The sequence below is a fragment of the Cupressus sempervirens genome, chromosome 1 (assembly GCF_028749045.1).
Source record: "Cupressus sempervirens isolate cs-2001-9-10 chromosome 1, ASM2874904v1, whole genome shotgun sequence".
Lineage (NCBI taxonomy): Eukaryota > Viridiplantae > Streptophyta > Pinopsida > Cupressales > Cupressaceae > Cupressus > Cupressus sempervirens.
This window is the reverse complement of record NC_143118.1, coordinates 383,302,843-383,321,061: the sequence shown is the minus strand read 5'-3', so window position 1 is coordinate 383,321,061 and position 18,219 is coordinate 383,302,843. Positions and strand designations below refer to the sequence as shown.

The following is an 18,219-nucleotide window of genomic DNA, read 5'->3' as shown; positions in this document are numbered from 1 at the left end:
TCTCAAAATCTATGGACAAGAAGATAGGTTGTATCAATGTGGAGGGTGACTCAATGGTTGTTGTCAATGCCATAGCAAACTGGACGAATACCGAGTTGAAAATCAATTGCATGAATCCAGAGAATAATGTTGGTACCTAGACCTGATGGATGACTTTACTATTTTGCATGTTTATTGAAAGCCTAACACAGCTGCAGATTTCCTCTCAAATTATGCTATTGATCAGGTGCCAGATGAAGTCAAATCGGAATTTATTACTTTGTCCACTCATATTATATGGCATTTATGGGAAAAACATAATGATAGAATTTTCAACAAAGGTCTCAAAATCTATGGACAAGAAGATAGGTTGTATCAATGTGGAGGGTGACTTGATGGTTGTTGTCAATGCCATAGCAAACCGGGCGATACCTAGTTGAAAATCAATTGCATGAATCCAGAGAATAAAGTTAGTACCTAGACCTGATGGATGACTTTACTATTTTGCATGTTTATTGAAAGCCTAACACAGCTGCAGATTTCCTCTCAAATTATGCTATTGATCAGGTGCCAGATGAAGTCAAATCGGAATTCATTAAAGACTAGAAACGATTCCATAGTATCATTGAGAGGCATGATTTGGCAGGTTTTGTAGAGGTTTACAGGTTCAAATCGGAATCGAATTAGAAAGTGAATCACCAGGTGGTTTATCATGAGCAGCTTCTTCAAAAAATGCAGAATCAGTGGAAAGGATCTATTTATAGTAGACTCCACACAGACTGAGGAGATCATGTAGCTCAAGTGCTTGAAGGGAGGATTTTTATGCATGTTGACTCGCTGAGGGCTGTGATCATGAATAGTTGAAGGAATGCCAGACAATGTGCCTTGCAGACAACCTTAAATTTGCATTGGATTGGCATAGAGGAGAGTTTTCTATGTCATTTGCGTAATTTTGTGAGTCAAAATGGAGGTTTCACCTCTCCTTTCCAATTCAAATAGATCACTGGATGTGCAGAGGGATTTATGTTCCTCTTGTAGGAACTTATTAATTTGGATTCATTTCAATACAATGGGAGTTGTCCCCTTAGACAGCATTTGCCTAAAAAAAGAGATGATTGATTTTGTACAGTAGTCCACAAATTTGAGTATGCTAGAGATTTAAAGCACTTCAAATATTAGATTCAGACATTATTTAATATACATTTTGAATCCAGGAAAACTATAATGTTTATTTTAGCAGAAGAAGACCTGATTTGGTTTAGTTTGTGTCAGTAAAAACCAGTTTGTAACATTATATTTTACCAGTGTTTGATTACTACAATTTGGCTGTAGGTTGATCACTGCCATCAGTTAGCAAGGAATGTTGATTGTTGACTTTGGTTGGTTGACCAAATCTAGGTTGCTACCATGTCTTAATCTTCTTTTAAATATTTTTGTGTTAAATGAGAAGAATTTAAGAGTTATAAATTCTATTACTGCAGACACTTTCCTAGCATGATCAGCTGATGTGAATATCCTTGTCCCAAGTTGAGGCTCAAAGCTGGTATAATATCTTTGTCCTATAATGTGGCCCAGTTCTATTACTGAATAGTCTAGTCCCATGATAAACCCAATTTACATAATTGCCTGAGAGAAGCATCCTTATCCCACACCAACCAAAGTCTGCATTGACCACTTTAATCTGTTCATCTTATTTTATTTTTTTAGTTCAAGACATTATTACAGATGAGTTAGTTAGAGTCTCAAAAATGCCTTCATACCAAGAAGCATCAAGTAATGTTTTATTTTTTTAAACACGATTAATCAAGTGATGCCCATCTTTGGGCATAATCTGGTGATAATTTTCCCTTACACTAGACTTCTAGATTCTCCTCCTTAGTATTTTCACTATGCATTACCAGTGTACTCATATTTATCATTGTCTGCAACAATCTAGAATATTTACTATGAACAACCACTTACAATACCAAAGAAAAGTCCCCAAAATGCATCTCTGAGGAACTCATTTTACTATTATTGGTATCTGCAATTAGAGAATAGCACTAAATGGACATTTGGAAAAGATGACTCACAAACAAGAAATAATATAGAAAATGATGTAAAGAGATTTGAATTAGCTGTTTAGATACTTAACCTCTGAAGAATGGCAACCCTTTGACATGTTGATAAAACAAGACTGCCCAAACATGAAAATCTAAACCATAAAATTTGAAACTATGAAACTTAATAAAAACATTAAGAGATGAAAGTTATTCTATTTTTTGTTATTGGTTGCTCTTGCAGCCTAAAGGACTTCATGATGTCTGACTGACTTTAATAGAACATTTTGGAGTTAATGATTATTCTGGGTCATGTATAGTGACCCTTTTTTGGTACATAACTTTACATCTACCTTGTAAAATCAATTGAATTTTGAACAGTATTTCACCTAAAACAATGTATTTAAAAAACCCTTCCAACAATATACAGAAACTTCTAGATGTTCACTCTTAATTGAACCGTGCTGTTCTCAAGTCGTCACTTTGATAACACCAAGAATGCAATGAGGTGGATATGTATTTCTCCAACAAATTCCAAAGCAAGCATTATTCTTGTAGAACCATAGTGGTCTAAGATGTACCACTCTTAGATGGTGGGGTGCATTTTGAGGTCCACTTGCTATTGGAACTGGTTTTACTTTCAAACTCTATCAACCAACTTTGGCCATCTGTAAAAATTAAGATAATTTCATTGTTTTTTTGTTCATAATGATATTAACAAAGTTAGCCTTCACGTAGCCAAGATTGTAAGGTTATAAAGGGGAGCTGAGTGGGTGATTACCAAGATAACATTTCCTGACATCAAAGTCATCATTCTTTATCAACAATGTGTTATATAAATTTCCTTACTTAACAAATTTTTTCATGAAAGTGACTTTATTAGCAAAGGGGACTAATAGTCATTGTTAAAAATTGGGGATCACTGCCACTTTGATTCTTGAATGAAATTGACATGTATCCTCTTTTTTATGCCTTGTCTACAAATGTCTGAGCTTCAGCTCCCTTTTGTATGATGTATTTTTCTGAAGAACATTCATTTTATTTGATAATATGAATGATGCCATTTTCGTCTTAGATCTACAATAAGACTGTGAGAGGATAGGGAGCAGAGTTCTGAAAGGCAGGCAAATGAGAAATTCGTGCGGCAAAAGAAGAAAATAGCACAAGCAAAAAATTATGCTCAACTACAGGGACTCCAAGAAATGCTTACTTTATCCTTTTTTCAAACTTGGCATTTATCACAATGCAAAAGCAATGCTTGCTCCAATGAAGTAACACTGACAAAAATCACCTTCCATTAAATTTATAAGAAGAGCTCCCCTAGAAATTTCGGCCTTGGAATCTGGACAGTACTTTTTAATTTCAATCTTAATAGATGTTTCTGTTGAATTGTTCAATTTATTACCATTACACTGAAAAACAGTTTAGTGAGGTCCTTACAATCAACAAGAGAAAACAACCCCTCAACGATCAAGGTACTGAGCCAATCCCATCACTGGGATTGTTATACCTATGTTGAGCTTCAATATGGTATAGCAACTGATCAATGTTTGATCTTTTATCTATTCTTCACCAATGACCCTTATGTTGGCCCATCAAGTTCCATAAATGTCTAAAGCATACATATTTCCTTTCTTCCACATCTTAATGATGGAGAACGTGATCCTGCTTGCTCCAACTAAACCTTACCACATTCTTTCAATATTTTTGCAGATCTATAGCTTGACAATTAGTGCTCTAATTTTGTACAGAACCATGTCAGAAACACTACACAAATTTGTGCAACCTAGTCCTTCCAAATAAACTTCGCAAAGAAATCTGCTTTTGTCTGATCTCTTGAAAATTTTTGAACTTGAAGTTCCCAGATCTTGAATAATTCAAGAACAAATTAAACAAATCAACATTGGACATTGGATATTGTTAAGGCTTCCATGTTCTCAGTATGCAGCAAGCATTCTTAAATTATTTCAGCACTTACCTCTAAAATATTGTCTTCAAGCCTTATTGAAATTGATGATTATTAGGTTTAGATTTTTTTGGTTATGCCTAATAGTGTTGAATTTTAAAACAGAACATAAAATAGAAGTTGGACCTGGTAGGCAGCAATTATAGAAACTTGTAAATATTTATAATTCCCAGAGAACCAAATGACAATCTTGAATAATTGAAGAATAAATTTAACATATCGACACTGGATGTTGGACATTGCTTAGGCCTCCAATATTATCAGTACGAATCAAGCAATCTTAAATAATTTCAGCACTTAACCTCTAAATTGTTTTGTCTTCAAACATTATTGAAATTTATGATTAAGATATTTTTGTTATGTCTTGTAGTGTTGATTTTTAAAATAAAACACAATGTTTTCTCTTGAAAATGTTTGAAATTCCCTGAGAACCAATTGACAATCTTGCAATAATTGAAAAACAAATTTAACAAAGCAACATTGGACATTGGACTACTAAGGCTTCCATGTTATCAGAATGAATCAAGCATTTTTAAATAGTTTCAGCACTTGCCACTAAAATGTTGTCTTCAAACATTATTGAAATGTATGATTGTATACACATTTTGAGTTATACTAAGTAGTGCTGAACTTCAAAATAAAACAAAAAATGAGAATGGACCTGGTAGGCAGCAATTATAGAACCTTGTAAATGTACCTTACACACCCATAATCTATACACAAACATAAATCATTTATAAGTGACATATTTATGTTTTGTTGTTAAAAATGTTCACAGTTTTTTATTGTTAATGCAATTTATAGATGAGAAAATATTGTCATACGGTCCTTGCTGAAGCTGGAGCTTTGAAGTTTGATACACATAACCTTGTCATGATAAGCAAACGAAACATGCAAATATATCAGAATATTTGGGTGATCAAACTTTCACATTACACATCTTTTTGATGGGTGCTGAAGCAGGAGCATATTGGAAATAAGATTCATGATCATACACTATTGTAAACAGCCTTTACTCTCAAGGAGAGAAGATGTTAGACTAAGGCATATTTAACATTTGCAGCAACACCCATATCTAAGGTGAGTCTCTCACCTAACCAGTTAAACACCATTAGTTTAATTTAAGATATTGAAGAAGGGAAAAATACAACTTGCAGCTCTTTCAACCTAACCAATTGAACAAAAGGAAGATGCTTAACCAAGAAGCCTTAAATACGTTCACTACCTAAACTTATGGACAATCAAGCGAAATGACAAATGTTGAGCATCTTTAAAGCCCTTTAAGAAATAGATGGGCAACCACACCTTCCAATATGTAAATTACTAAACAAATCCATATCCAATCAAAAGATCCATGTTGAAACATAATAACAAAGTCTTGCCAATTTAGGGTTAGCTTTTGGACCTATTATGCCAGGAAAAAGAAAGAGCACCTGAAGTTTTCCGTATTTTCATTTGGATTTGGTCCATTGATAGGCCATCTCTCTGGTTTAAATTTATCTGCATCCACCCAATAAAGAGGCGAGCGATGGAGGTTCCACACTGAAATAAAAATATCCTCATCCCTGTAATACAAGTGGTTGATATTCAAGTCTCAACAACCATATAAAATAATAAATTGGCATATTCATCATTATCCAGTAAAAAATAAAACCAATTAAACTATTGATAAGTAGGAGATATTTTCCATAGCAAGTCAAATTGTGGTATTACTATTAGGATTTAACCGTGTAATTTCTGAGTCAAACTTATTGACTCATGTATCATGAGTAGTGATCCACACATGAATCCATCTCTCATGAGAATAAATGCATCACTTAGCACTCATTGGATCTAGGTGATGCTCACAAAGGTGAAGCACTGGGACTTCCCGAGAGGTCACCCATCCCAGTACTACTCCAGCTCAAGCGCACTTAACTACGGAGTTTCCTCCATGGTTGAGCAGAGTGGATTTAACCAACGAGGAAATTCCGTAGTTAAGTGTGATCGAGTTGGAGTAGTACTGGGATGGGTGACCTTCTGGGAAGTCCTAGTGCTTCACCTCTGTGAGCATCATTGCAAGTAGAGTGGGTTTAACCATGGAGGAAATTCCGTAGTTAAGCGCACTCAAGCTGGAGTAATATTGGGATGGGTGACCTCCCGGGAAGTCTCGGTGCTTCACCTCTGTGAACATCACCTAGATCCAATGAGTGCTAAGTGTTCCATTTAATCTCATGAGAGATGGACTCATGTGTGAATCACTACTCATGATACATGAGTCAATAAGTTTGACTCGAAAATTACACAGTTAAATCCTAATAGCAATACCACAATGAAACTATAATGGGATTGTATGTGATTTATTAAATAGATAGGAAAGACAAAGGAATGGCTAGCACAACTTAAAACAGGGACTTTTTAATCTTAAAACAAAGAAAAGTAACAAATTTATAGAACCAACTACATATGTATTCCTGGCAAAGAATAACGTTATTTATGATGACAAAGAGACTCTTACCTGTGTGTACAAAAAGTGTCACACTTCTATAAACCATTACTCTTGAGAATACCCATGAAAGAGAGCATCTCAAAAGGCGGCTTATAACTCTCTATCTATGATGTGCAAAGGCTATGAAATGGTGACTCTAGTATAAAGCAAGTTATGCAACCCTTGCAAGGTGCACCTTAGAATGAGAGATTCAAAGACTAGAGGCAATGAGTGCCAATATCCAAGAATTCTCAAATAGGTATGCAATGCAAATGCAAAGAAAACTAAATGAGATGCAAACTAGCAAAGAGAACCAAGCTAAAGCATAAAAGAGACTAAGCTAAAAAGTATGCCATAATGTAAGTAGAATGAGACCCAAGCTAAAATACAAAAATGCAAGAATGCTCTAAGTCTCCAAAATCACCAAGAAAACTCATAGCATAACAATAGCATGAGAGACTAAGATTTTAGAATGAGGAGAGAGCTCTCATTTCTAAAGAAAAATGGACAGAGAGATTAAGAGGCAAAAGAAGCATAATCAGGAGAGAAGGATGCATCCTGAGTGATCCATGTGCATAAGCATCTCAACCAATCACAATTAATGGTTGACTTTTGAGAGAACTTGAAATGTGTAGAGGAGAATTAAAGTTATTTTACAAATAGAAGATTCCTCTCACATAAAAAATTGTGCATTCATGTGTAAACAATTTTTTTTTTCTTTTATTTCTAAAATAGGAATAATATTTTGTTTGCACACTTAGGATAAGTGGGAAGGGGGATCTTTATTTAATTAAAAGGGGGACATGTTCTTTTAATAAAATATGAACTTAGGATAAAGTGGCAAACTATAGGATAAAATCAAATAAATAGATTTTTGGAGATCTGGTCAAGGATAAGCATTAGATAAATTATGCAAAAATGCTAGAAAGGGGACTCATAGTCTAGATGACCATTTTTGGGTGATTACATTTGCTCCTCTTTGACTAATGTGTGATCGATCTAGGAACACATTACGTCAAATAATGAAGAAGCTAAGATAATAGAGAGATTTGACTTTGTAGAATGAAGCATAGAGAAATAGCAGATCTTGAATGCACAGTCTATTTAGCAGCAATACTGAACATTTGGAGAGCGAAGTGACAATATCAGTACCCGAGACGAGCATTTATATGTTGAGAAAAGAAACAGATAGATCAAGAGAAAATAGATAGTTGTAGTAGAAAGCAATTTGCAACAATGATAGAATATTCTTGCCCCATCGGGATTGAAATCAAAATGAGATAGAGGAGATGTAGAGATAAGATAGATTCGATCAAATCAAAAAACAAAAAGTTCATGATGATAGATAAGAGATTAAGACCAAAGAGTGACCACCAAGCAATGGAGATATGCCCTAGTTTGACTAAGTTTGACCAAGAAAGATAAAGAATAAGAATTAGGTCAAAGAAAGAAGAAAGATGAAATGAGATGAAATAGAAATGAAAGCGAAGAGTGGAAGAGAGTAGAAATGATGAAGAAATGAAAAAGCGATGATTGCCCCAACAAGATTCAAAGATTAAGCCTTAATAAGTCAGCCAACTACATAGAAGAAGGAAGAAATTTTCGACTAGCAAGATTCCCGAAAATAGATCCAAGATGTCGAGATTAAAAAAGATAGGTCAAAAGCATAGATGAGATGGTAAGATAGAAGAGAAGTGAGAAATAGAAGAGATAGATAAGATTGAGAAGAGGCAAGATGAACGCAGTTAGCTGACGCATCCATGAAAAATAAAGAAGAGAGCTCTCTCAATATGAAAAATGAAAAGCTATGCTAGAATGAACCCTAGAATGCAAGCTAGTACGAAAAGGTGCAATTGCAGGCGTTACATAAGTAGGTCCTATTTTTTATCATCGATCCTTATTAGGGACATCAGAAGATCATACAATCATCACTAGCATAAACTATGAGGATATGAATATGATCTATATCAGATAAAAATGTGGAAATCCAACCTATGCATCAAAGACATATAAGTCAAGATAACTATGTACTTAGATTCTCTATGTTTAGTATGGCAAGATTACACTTATATCAAGACATAAGTGCTAGGATAACCCCCGAGTGCAATCTTGCAAAAATAGACAAGGATGATACATTGTAGGCCCAAAGTGTCAAGTAGGACAAGCGCAAAGGCTCTCAACACTTTAGACTAACAAAGTATACCCACAAGCAGAAAGAAAGTAAAACATGTCCCATGCCCCCAATCTTCTAGTCCATGGCATCCTCGAAAGACTATTAGGGAGGGAACATTCAGCAAAGAAATTGTCATAAACAACACACAAAGAAGATAAAGTTCATCATAGCTCAGCGAGTTTTACTATTAAAGTGCATGTGTGAATGTCACATGGCCATTTCTTCAAGATTTAAATTTGGTAGTGAGAAATATTGTAGCACCCTATATTGTAGGTAGACTATCCAAAAAAGTGTTGAGAAACACTTGATGTCAAGGGGGTAGTGTTGAGGAACACTGTTGTGCATGAGTTGCCAAAGAAACCCTAATGCACAAGGAGACCCTTATACACTAAGCAATCGTGCCCCTGAGACGAGGACAAGAGACAATTCCAAACTAGAAAATGTGTTGCGGAGTGAATGAATGAGATTGATAGACATAGGTGCGAGGGTCTCAAAAATGTGTGTACAAAAAGTGTCACACTTCTATAAACCATTATTCTTAAGAATACCCATGAAAGAGGGCATCTCAAGAGGCGACCTATAGCTCTCTATCTATGACGTGCAAAGGCTATGAGATGGTGGCTCTCAAATGAACCAAGATATGCAACCCTTGCAAGGAGCACCATAGAATGAGAGATTCAAAGAGTAAAAGCAATGAGTGCTAATATCCAAGAATCTTCAAATGGGTAGGTATTCAATGCAAATGCAAAATAAACTAAATGAGATGCAAGCTAACAAAGAGAACCAAGCTAAAGCATAAAGGAAACTAAGCTAAAAATAATGTCATAATGTAAGTAGAATGAGAGACAAGTTAAAATGCAAAAATACTCCAAGTCTCCAAAATCACCAAAAAAACCTGTAGCATAACAATAGCATGAGCGACTAAGATTTTAGAATGAGGAGAGAGCCCTCCTTTTTAAAGAAAAATGGACAGTGGAGATTAAAAGGCAAAAGAGGCATAATCAAGGGAGGAGAATGCATCGAGTGATCCATGTGCACAAGCATCTCAACCAATCACAATTAATAGTTGACTTTTAAGAGAGTTTGAAATGTGTGGAGGAGAATTAAAATTATTTTAAAAATAGAAGATTCCTCTCACATTGAAAATTGTGCATTCATGTGTAGACAAAAATTCATTTTCTTTTATTTCTAAAATATGAATAATGCTTTAGGTGTGCACACTTAGAATAAGTGGGAAGTGGGGATTTTTATTTAATTAAAAGGGGGACATGTTCTTTTAATTCAATATGAGCTTAGGATAAAGTGGTCAAAGTATAGGATAAAATCAAATAAATAGTTTTTTGGAGATTTGATCAAGGATAATCATTAGATAAATTATGCAAAAATGCTAGAAAGGGGGCTCATAGTCTAGATGACAATTTTTGGGTGATTACACTACCAAATTAATCACTTAAAAGTAAATGTCTGTTTCGTGCTCCTAGTTTTGTCATCATGTGTGGTTGGGATATGGTTTCCCAATTGCATATCCATATATTTTAAAATGTACGTACATCCATGCAATTTTGAAATCTAAACTGAAGCACTGTAACAGATGAAAATGATTTTCAAGAATTTACAGACTATAAGAACTGTTAAAGTTTACTTTAGAACCAGTTTAAATTATTCGTTTCAATTAGAACTCACTTCTTTATATGGTATCGACCAAGCACATCATTCTCAAGAGACCTACGGATCAACACTGGTGGCTCTGGGTAAAGCCGTAGTGTCTGCAGAAGTGAATCATGAGACCAGTATTATCAAAACTTAATCTATGTCTTATATGATATTCTATCCAAAAACATATTTTACAAATATATACATATGTAAAAATAAAAAAGCCAAAATCGCACCTCATTGATAACACGAGTTGTGTATTTTAGATTCTTCATGTCATCAATAGTGGGTAGGCGATCTCCAAGAACAGAGTCAACCTGTCAACAGTTGAATAATTAAGCTGAAGATTATGCTTTCTAATAAAACAAAATGATGGTAATGAATGGAAGGAAACTTGTGCTAATACATGCAATAGTAAAGAGAGAATGGGAGAGAAACTTCTCCTATCGTAAGTGGAAAGTTTTGATCTCATTAACAAAAAATTATGCATATAGGCATTGTGAATGGCCAAACCTCCCTTTGAAGCTTCAACGTAACTTCAGGATTCTGCAAACAAACCCAACAATGCAAAGCAGCTTATTTCTCTAAGTGATAAAGTTAAATAAAATATTTAAGCAAGATCTTCACCTCCCTCCTGAAAGATAATGACAGGAATTTCCTAACATAATTAGCTCTGATATCCCTCGTGAAAATTGTAGAATGAGCAAATGAAAAAAAAGGATTGAACATAAAATAAGTTATAATTAGAGTCAAAGACAAGCAATCTTGTGTGACAAATTCCTTTCTAACAAAGGGAGTACATGCAATTAAAAGTCAAGCAAACTGATAATCCAAACCTTAATCATTCATAAAACAATTCACTGCAAATAAATAATACCATCCCCCTAATGTTCTAGTGCTTTCTTCATCTTTGTCAGATTTCCATAATCATTTTCTGTTCAACATCTTATAATGCACCACATAAAAACTTCCAACGTAAATTATGTACACTTCATCAAGACTAATCAACTCTTGTGGGTAATAAACATTATAGTAGCAACTGCTGGTACATGAATTTTTTTTTCTTTATTCAGCATTGATTTGCAGTTGTTAATGAGCACCACAATAGTGAGTAATATACGCCAGGCAATGCCGAATGCTCAACAGTTCAGGTCAAAAGCCTGAAAGCCAGGGGATCGCAAAGGGGCTGGGTGTAGGATGTGTACGAGATGCAGTTGTACAACTCACTTCAATTTTTGGAAAAAGTCTTGTTCAAAGAGGACTCGACAACATAGGCATTTATGGTTCAAATAGTCATGTTAATTGAGATAAATTGTAACAATAAATTGAATCCTGAGATAGTTAACTATGTAGAGACCTTTTTCTGGTGGTTTTTTCTTGGTATATTACCAGGGTTTCGACATAAATACATGTGTTCTTTGTTTATTGCTTAAACCATAATGGAGTAACATTTTCAATGGACTTTGTATGAACATGTTTATTGCATATTGTTTATGGGGTTTCTAGATAAATATGTGTGTTTGGTTTATTGAAAACCAAAATGGTTTTATGAAGTCACATAAAGCAACCATAAATTCAAGGAAGCACTGGAATGAACTCATCTTCAGTCATTAATTTACTTCATCACAATTAAAAGAAATACAAATAAAAATCCAAGAGCTCCACCTAAATCAAGTTAGAATGCAGAAACTCTCAGCAACTAAGAATCCATGAAGAAAAGACGGACAATCGTGAACATTGATTGGTAATCCTAGCATGTAGACAATATTCGGAAAAGTTTTGCTCAAAACCAAGACCCTATTTGTATATATGAGATTGAACTTGCATCAAGAGTTTATACCCATCGAGCGCAGTTATAATACAAACCAACAAATGTCTTGAAGAAAGTTGTCTTGGCCTACATGAGGTCCATAAATTCTGTCAAATTCAAAATCCTTTTCAAAACTCGTAAGTTTGTAACACATCACCTCCAAGAATTGTGCACACTGTAAAATCAGTTAAAAAAGTGTTAGTGACAAACCTTCATCCTTATGTTGAAACATTGACAAATAATTTGATGGTGCCTTCGATAGTTGACAAATCATCCAATAGCTTCTTTTCCATGATCAATGGGGCGACTGCGACCTCATTTGTAGGTCAGTTCAATCTAGATTTGTGAACTTCCTTTGCAATGATGCCCAAATACCACTTAGATCAATTTGTTCAAAGTTTTGCACCAAGCACTCTTGCAAGTTGCTCTCTCCCTATCTGATTTAAGCATGTCTTCACATGTAGTCAAGATATTGCTCTTTAAATTGGTAAACCGGAATTTATTGTGTATCCATAGGCAGCCATTATGAGCCTGCCAATGATACCAACCTCACAATATTCTTGACCCTGAAGGATTACTTTCATGATCATTGTCTTCAGTGGAGGTGAGATAGTGCAACTGGCGTGTCTCACAATTATCTAACAGCAACCACACAATTATTTAACGGAAAACTTTTCACTATTTGACAGCAACTTTATCAAAGGAATAGATATTAACAATTAATTTAGTCAAAACCTACTAAGAGTGTTGGCTCCTTGTATGCTACCATTTAAGATTCAATTCTCCTTGCCACTATTTGAAGCTCCAATGCTGATTCATTATATCAAATAATAATTCCCTCAACAGCAAACTGTAGTATTTGATTTCTTTTCTCATCTCAGCACCATTGTGGCCCTAAATCTCTATCTTTGGAACCTTCGCAGAAAATCAAATAACCATATGGTCACAAATACATAACAACTTCTCGCTCTCATACCATATTAGGTATCAAGATGCTGTGCTAGCTGCAGACATTACACATCAATAATATTTTTCTCTACATTGCATTCATCCAATGTATATTACAAATATATAGGATCAATAATCTGAACTCCTGCAACAACTTCACTAACTTCTTAGTCTAAATCTACGTGAGTTGTTCAACCACCTTGATAATCTCCTTCCTATTTCTACTACCAAGTCCCTATGTGACTTGTTAACACACTATATAGGATCAATAATCTGAACTCCATTAACTTCACTAACTTGTTACTCTAAATCTAGGTGAGTTGTTCAACTGACTTCATTATCTCCCTCTTATTTCCACTAACAAATCTCTATGTGAGTTGTGAACCTGACTCTCACAATTATATAAAATTAGTTGTTATGAACAACTTACTATTGACTTATATAACTTTATTTTATAACACGTTAATAAAGTTAACTCAAAGGCCCATGTGAACATTAATTCCTAACATAGCTCAGGTGGATACGAAAGGTAGATGGATGGATACCAGCAAATGTTTAGTCATGTGAAGTGCTTATGTATAAACTATTGCCCCTTGGAGGATGAAAAGAAACAAACCCATGGACCAAAATTCCCCCCCAAATAAGATGAAAACAATAGAAACAATGCAGTGCACCCCTCCGCCCACCACCCACAAAGTGTAGTCTCCTATGTCAATGACAGATGCTCAACACTGAATGCTAAAGAGAACACATGATTGTTGAATGACATTTGTCTCCTGAAGAAGAAACCAACACAAAGGAATATGCATTATATCATCCCAATCTGAAAAGACACAATAAGGAAGAAAGATAAAATTGCATAATGCCTCTAGAAAGTGCTCGACTATCACCATTTTGGTGCTAAAGGTACCACAATTAAATGAAGAGTCCCAAGCCTAATTTTAAAAAAGTAACAATCAGAATGTTGTTGAAATGGATGTAGAATAAGATCCAAAGATGATAGGGCAGCAGGTATGATGCTCATGGATAACCTTCAAATTTGTGAGAATGGACTCACTAAACAAGCCAAATATATGTATAAAGTAATCGTCCCAACAGGTTGTATCTAAGGGACAATGAATATGAACTAGTTGAGTTGAACCATTGGAAGCAATGATGAATTCTAAAGGAGGAGGTTATGGAGATGAAATGTCAACACATGTCTCTAGAATCTGAGTCATTGATAAAATACTAAGGTTGAAGTGATTGTACTAGATCTCCTAATAATGTCCGCACTTTCATATCCAGTTCTTGAAATAGGATTCAATAATAATCAACAATAACTACATCAAAATATATTTTAAAAAATTAGTAAAATTTAAAACAAATGGTCAAAAGGCATGAATGGAAAAGTTGTATCTCCAGCAAACATAAGATATCAAAGGGAGAGAAGAGAACTTCATTTGAGAGAGAAATGGAGGGAAGAAGAAGAGGGGACAAAAGAATTAAAGGAGGATAAAGGGAAGAAAGAAGGAAAGGGAGCATAATAAGGAAGTGACTTTTTTAAAAGACGAAAGGCTGTGAATTAAGGAAAGATAAAGGGAAGAAAGAAGGAAACAGAAGATAATAAGGAAGTGACTCTTTTAAAAGCTGAAGAGTTATGAACTTGTGACTCTTTCAAAAGGGTGTTATCATTGAAAAGGGCAAACATGGTGAAGTATTGTGATCCTTCCTCATGAAAGATATAAAGGGAAAAAAGGATCAAATGGAATGGAAGAAAGGGAGAAGAGGAGATTTAGAACATGTTATGAAAAATTACAGAGAAGAGAAAATATACATAACACAGTATTCTACATGGAAAAACCTAGTAAAATTATACCGAGAAAAAACCACAAACAAATATCTTTTACTATTATTCTTCGGAATTTGAACACTTACATTGATCTTCAAAATGTTACACAAAACATGAGTCCAAGGTGCATATAACAACCAAGTTGCAGAGTACTAATTGCAAACAACCTACTAAATATAGGAAGTATGAATCGTACAACTATATGGTCAACACATGTTGAAATTACTATTTATGGTAAGAAACCAAGCTTCTTGCTATTTAGAGTAAGTCAGCTAATAAAAATTATCTATTAATAGTCTCAACTCCAAGTGGTGACTCAACCACAACTAGTGGCAATCCATGATGACTTAACATTCCAACAGAGCAGATTTAGAGTATTAATATAAGGAGGGATTTGGAATAAGAATTGAGAAGGAAAGAAGAAAATAAGATATATAGATCTAGAAGAAGAGGATATGCAGATCTTGAATGGGATATGTGCAGATTTGAAAAGCAATAAAGACAGATTTGAGAAGTGAGAAAAAGGTGAAGATTAAATTAAAATAATAAGTGAAAGGGGCAGCAATTGTTGTCAAACAGATGTATCTTTTCATAACCAAAGGGTGACCTTTTCAGGATAGTAACGAATGAAAGGGTGTGACTCCCTACACTCAGAGGAGATATAAAACAGAAGGAACTTTTGAGGAGGGCATCCAAGGCAGATCAAGTTGGGAAATAATATATTATTCTCAAAGGCAACATTGGAAAGTGGTGACTCAATTCTTATGAAAGGTGGTTACCCTTTAGCAATAATGTATAAAGGAGAAATCATTTAAAGCACTCAAAGATCACTTATCTATCATCATTCACTAATACATCGAATTAGCACTCACTCATTCGTCACTCATTTCCCTATGAATTCAACATTCATTCAATCACTATTCATTAATAAATCATATCATCAAAGGAAATCATTCACTAATCCATCAAACATCATTTGGGAGTCATGCAAACTGAGCAGAAATCAACTCTTCCATCAATTCAATCAGTCTATATTAATCATACAATCATCAAACCAATCAGATCTGTCACGCCCCAATCTGACAGCAGAACAATGTTATGAAATTGTCTTACAAATGTAACATTCCACAATTTCAATAATCATGCATATCACCCCAATTGCATTATACAAAAGATTGTATTAAAGGAGTAAACAAATCAATCCAGGTTAGAAAAAGGTTTGGCATCACCAAACAAACAGAGAGGCAAAGATTAAAATTTTGAACTACCGTATAGACCAATCTGCTAATAAATGATTGAATAATTAATATCCTTATATGCTGTGGCAAATAACTAAAAGAAAGTGATTACATAAGGTTAAGAAATAAATAAAAGAAGCTTGTTTGTTCCTCTACAAGACATATATTCCAAATGGTGTGATCGGAAAAGTTGGCAGTTAGATAAATATTGTAATATGAAAAGACCTGACTTGTTCCATTCAAAAGATGTGACTATTCAGGAGATGACAAGATATAAAAGAGAACAATCACATCAAAAAAGAAAAAAAAGGCATCAAGAAGAAAGATCTAGCTAACAATAATAATATTCAGATCTGCGATCCTTGGTATGAGTATCCTGTGACACTTTAATTGCATAAGGCATCCATTGACCGTTCTCTATTGAACTATGCATGCAGTTCAGAAATATGATATTAGTATGTGATTGTTTATATATAGACACATATACAAACATATATACATATATCTGCATACCTTTGATTTAATATGCATTTCATTGCCAGCTCAAGGATAGTTTAATATAGGATTTATGTGTGAAATACTATGCATGCTTTCTGACTGCTGTAAGTAGCCATGGTAGGGGAAATGACGGATCACAGGTGGAAAAACAGTGATGAGGTCACCTTCTAAGCATGCCTATCTTTTGGCTTAGGAAGGATGGACCAGAGTTACAAGACTCTGAGTCTGGCTAGAACTCTACAAGTCCCAAGCCAACTATTCAGAGCATATTCAACTCTGGACTTGGACTTTGGCTGAGTCTGCACAGACTCGCTAAGTCCTGTGCCTGAGACTCTGCCGCAGCTGCAAGTAAATGAAGGCAAAGAAAAATAAAAAAATCAATTGTTTAGACTTGTCCACCTTATGTATACATTTGCCTCAATTAGTCATATATTTGAGTTCAATTTAGATGCAAATTCGAAAGCAGTTTTAGGCAAGGTTGCATGGGTACGTGGGTACGGGAACGGGAACGGGTACGGGAGCGGGTACGGGTACGCATATTTTTCAAAATAGGGGACGGGGGTACGTGTGTAAGCCTAATTTTTTCTATATAATTAATATTTTATAGAAAATATAAAAATCAAAATATCTGTCATGAGTCATGACATTGACATTGAGCATTCAAAACAAGAAATTTGAAAATATAAGCCATAAGTCAAATATATATATATGCTATTGCTGAATGTTTAAAGTATTTTTCATAATTGGGGACGGAGGTACTTGGGTATGTCAAACTTACTTAAAAATTACACTTTTATATTTATAAAAAATCTGATTTTATGAGTCATGACAATGGTTTTTCAAAACAAGAACAGTGATAAAGTTTGCAAATGTAATGTACTGTTTTCAGTTTCAGATTTGCTATATGTTTGAAATAATAATACATGATAAATGCTTAGATGCATAACAAAGAAGGCAGACTTTAAACATGAACAAGAAGATCCTAAACCATATGACAATGACATATTGCAAATGATAAACTTTTAACTTGAACAGTGATAAAGTTTATTGTTAATGAGTATCAAAGTTTCAAACTGATTTGGTATTGAATTAAGTTTGATAAACAACAAGCTAATACAAAAACAAAAAACCAAAAAAAAAAAAACAGAATCTTAATCAAGGTCCTTAGCTATGATGCTCTCCACCGAGTACCCGGTACGTGGGATACGTGTACCCAGTACTTGGGTACGTGGGTACGAGTACCAGGGGTGTGGGTACAAGTACCCATGCAACCTTGGTTTTAGGCAAAGAATTGTATTATATTTAGGCACTAATATTAGTTTCTTTTTGGTTATGTATAATCAGAATTCTACCGCTATTAATGAATATATTCAATTTTTCTGTTTTTCTGAAAAAAAATTTACTGCAAAAATCTTTGAATTTCTAGGGTTTTTCAATTTTTAGAGTCCCTACAAGTTTGAAGACCGAGTTCAAGTCAAAAATCATCTTTTTGAGTCTTAATCAAGTTTGGTTCTTGTAACACTGGAATGGACTACATGGGCACTCTATTATGAATGTTCCTTATGACCTCTATCATAGTAAACAAATGCATAAGTTTGTTCGATCATTTCAAGAGTG

The 18,219-nt window shown here is 34.5% G+C and overlaps 1 protein-coding gene across 2 annotated transcripts in view; it reads right to left on the bottom strand.

The window, feature by feature from the left end:
* Positions 1–18,219, bottom strand: part of CYP97A3 (cytochrome P450, family 97, subfamily A, polypeptide 3) — a 100,229-nt gene that overhangs the window by 29,971 nt on the left and 52,039 nt on the right. For both annotated transcript variants that reach the window (XM_089826203.1, XM_089826195.1), the window contains exons 10-13: positions 10,791–10,823; positions 10,514–10,594; positions 10,308–10,390; positions 5,418–5,549 (exon numbers count right to left, since the gene is read on the bottom strand). In XM_089826203.1, coding sequence (XP_089682329.1) covers positions 5,418–5,549; positions 10,308–10,390; positions 10,514–10,594; positions 10,791–10,823 — 329 coding nt within the window. The remainder of the gene's footprint in view (positions 1–5,417; positions 5,550–10,307; positions 10,391–10,513; positions 10,595–10,790; positions 10,824–18,219) is intronic.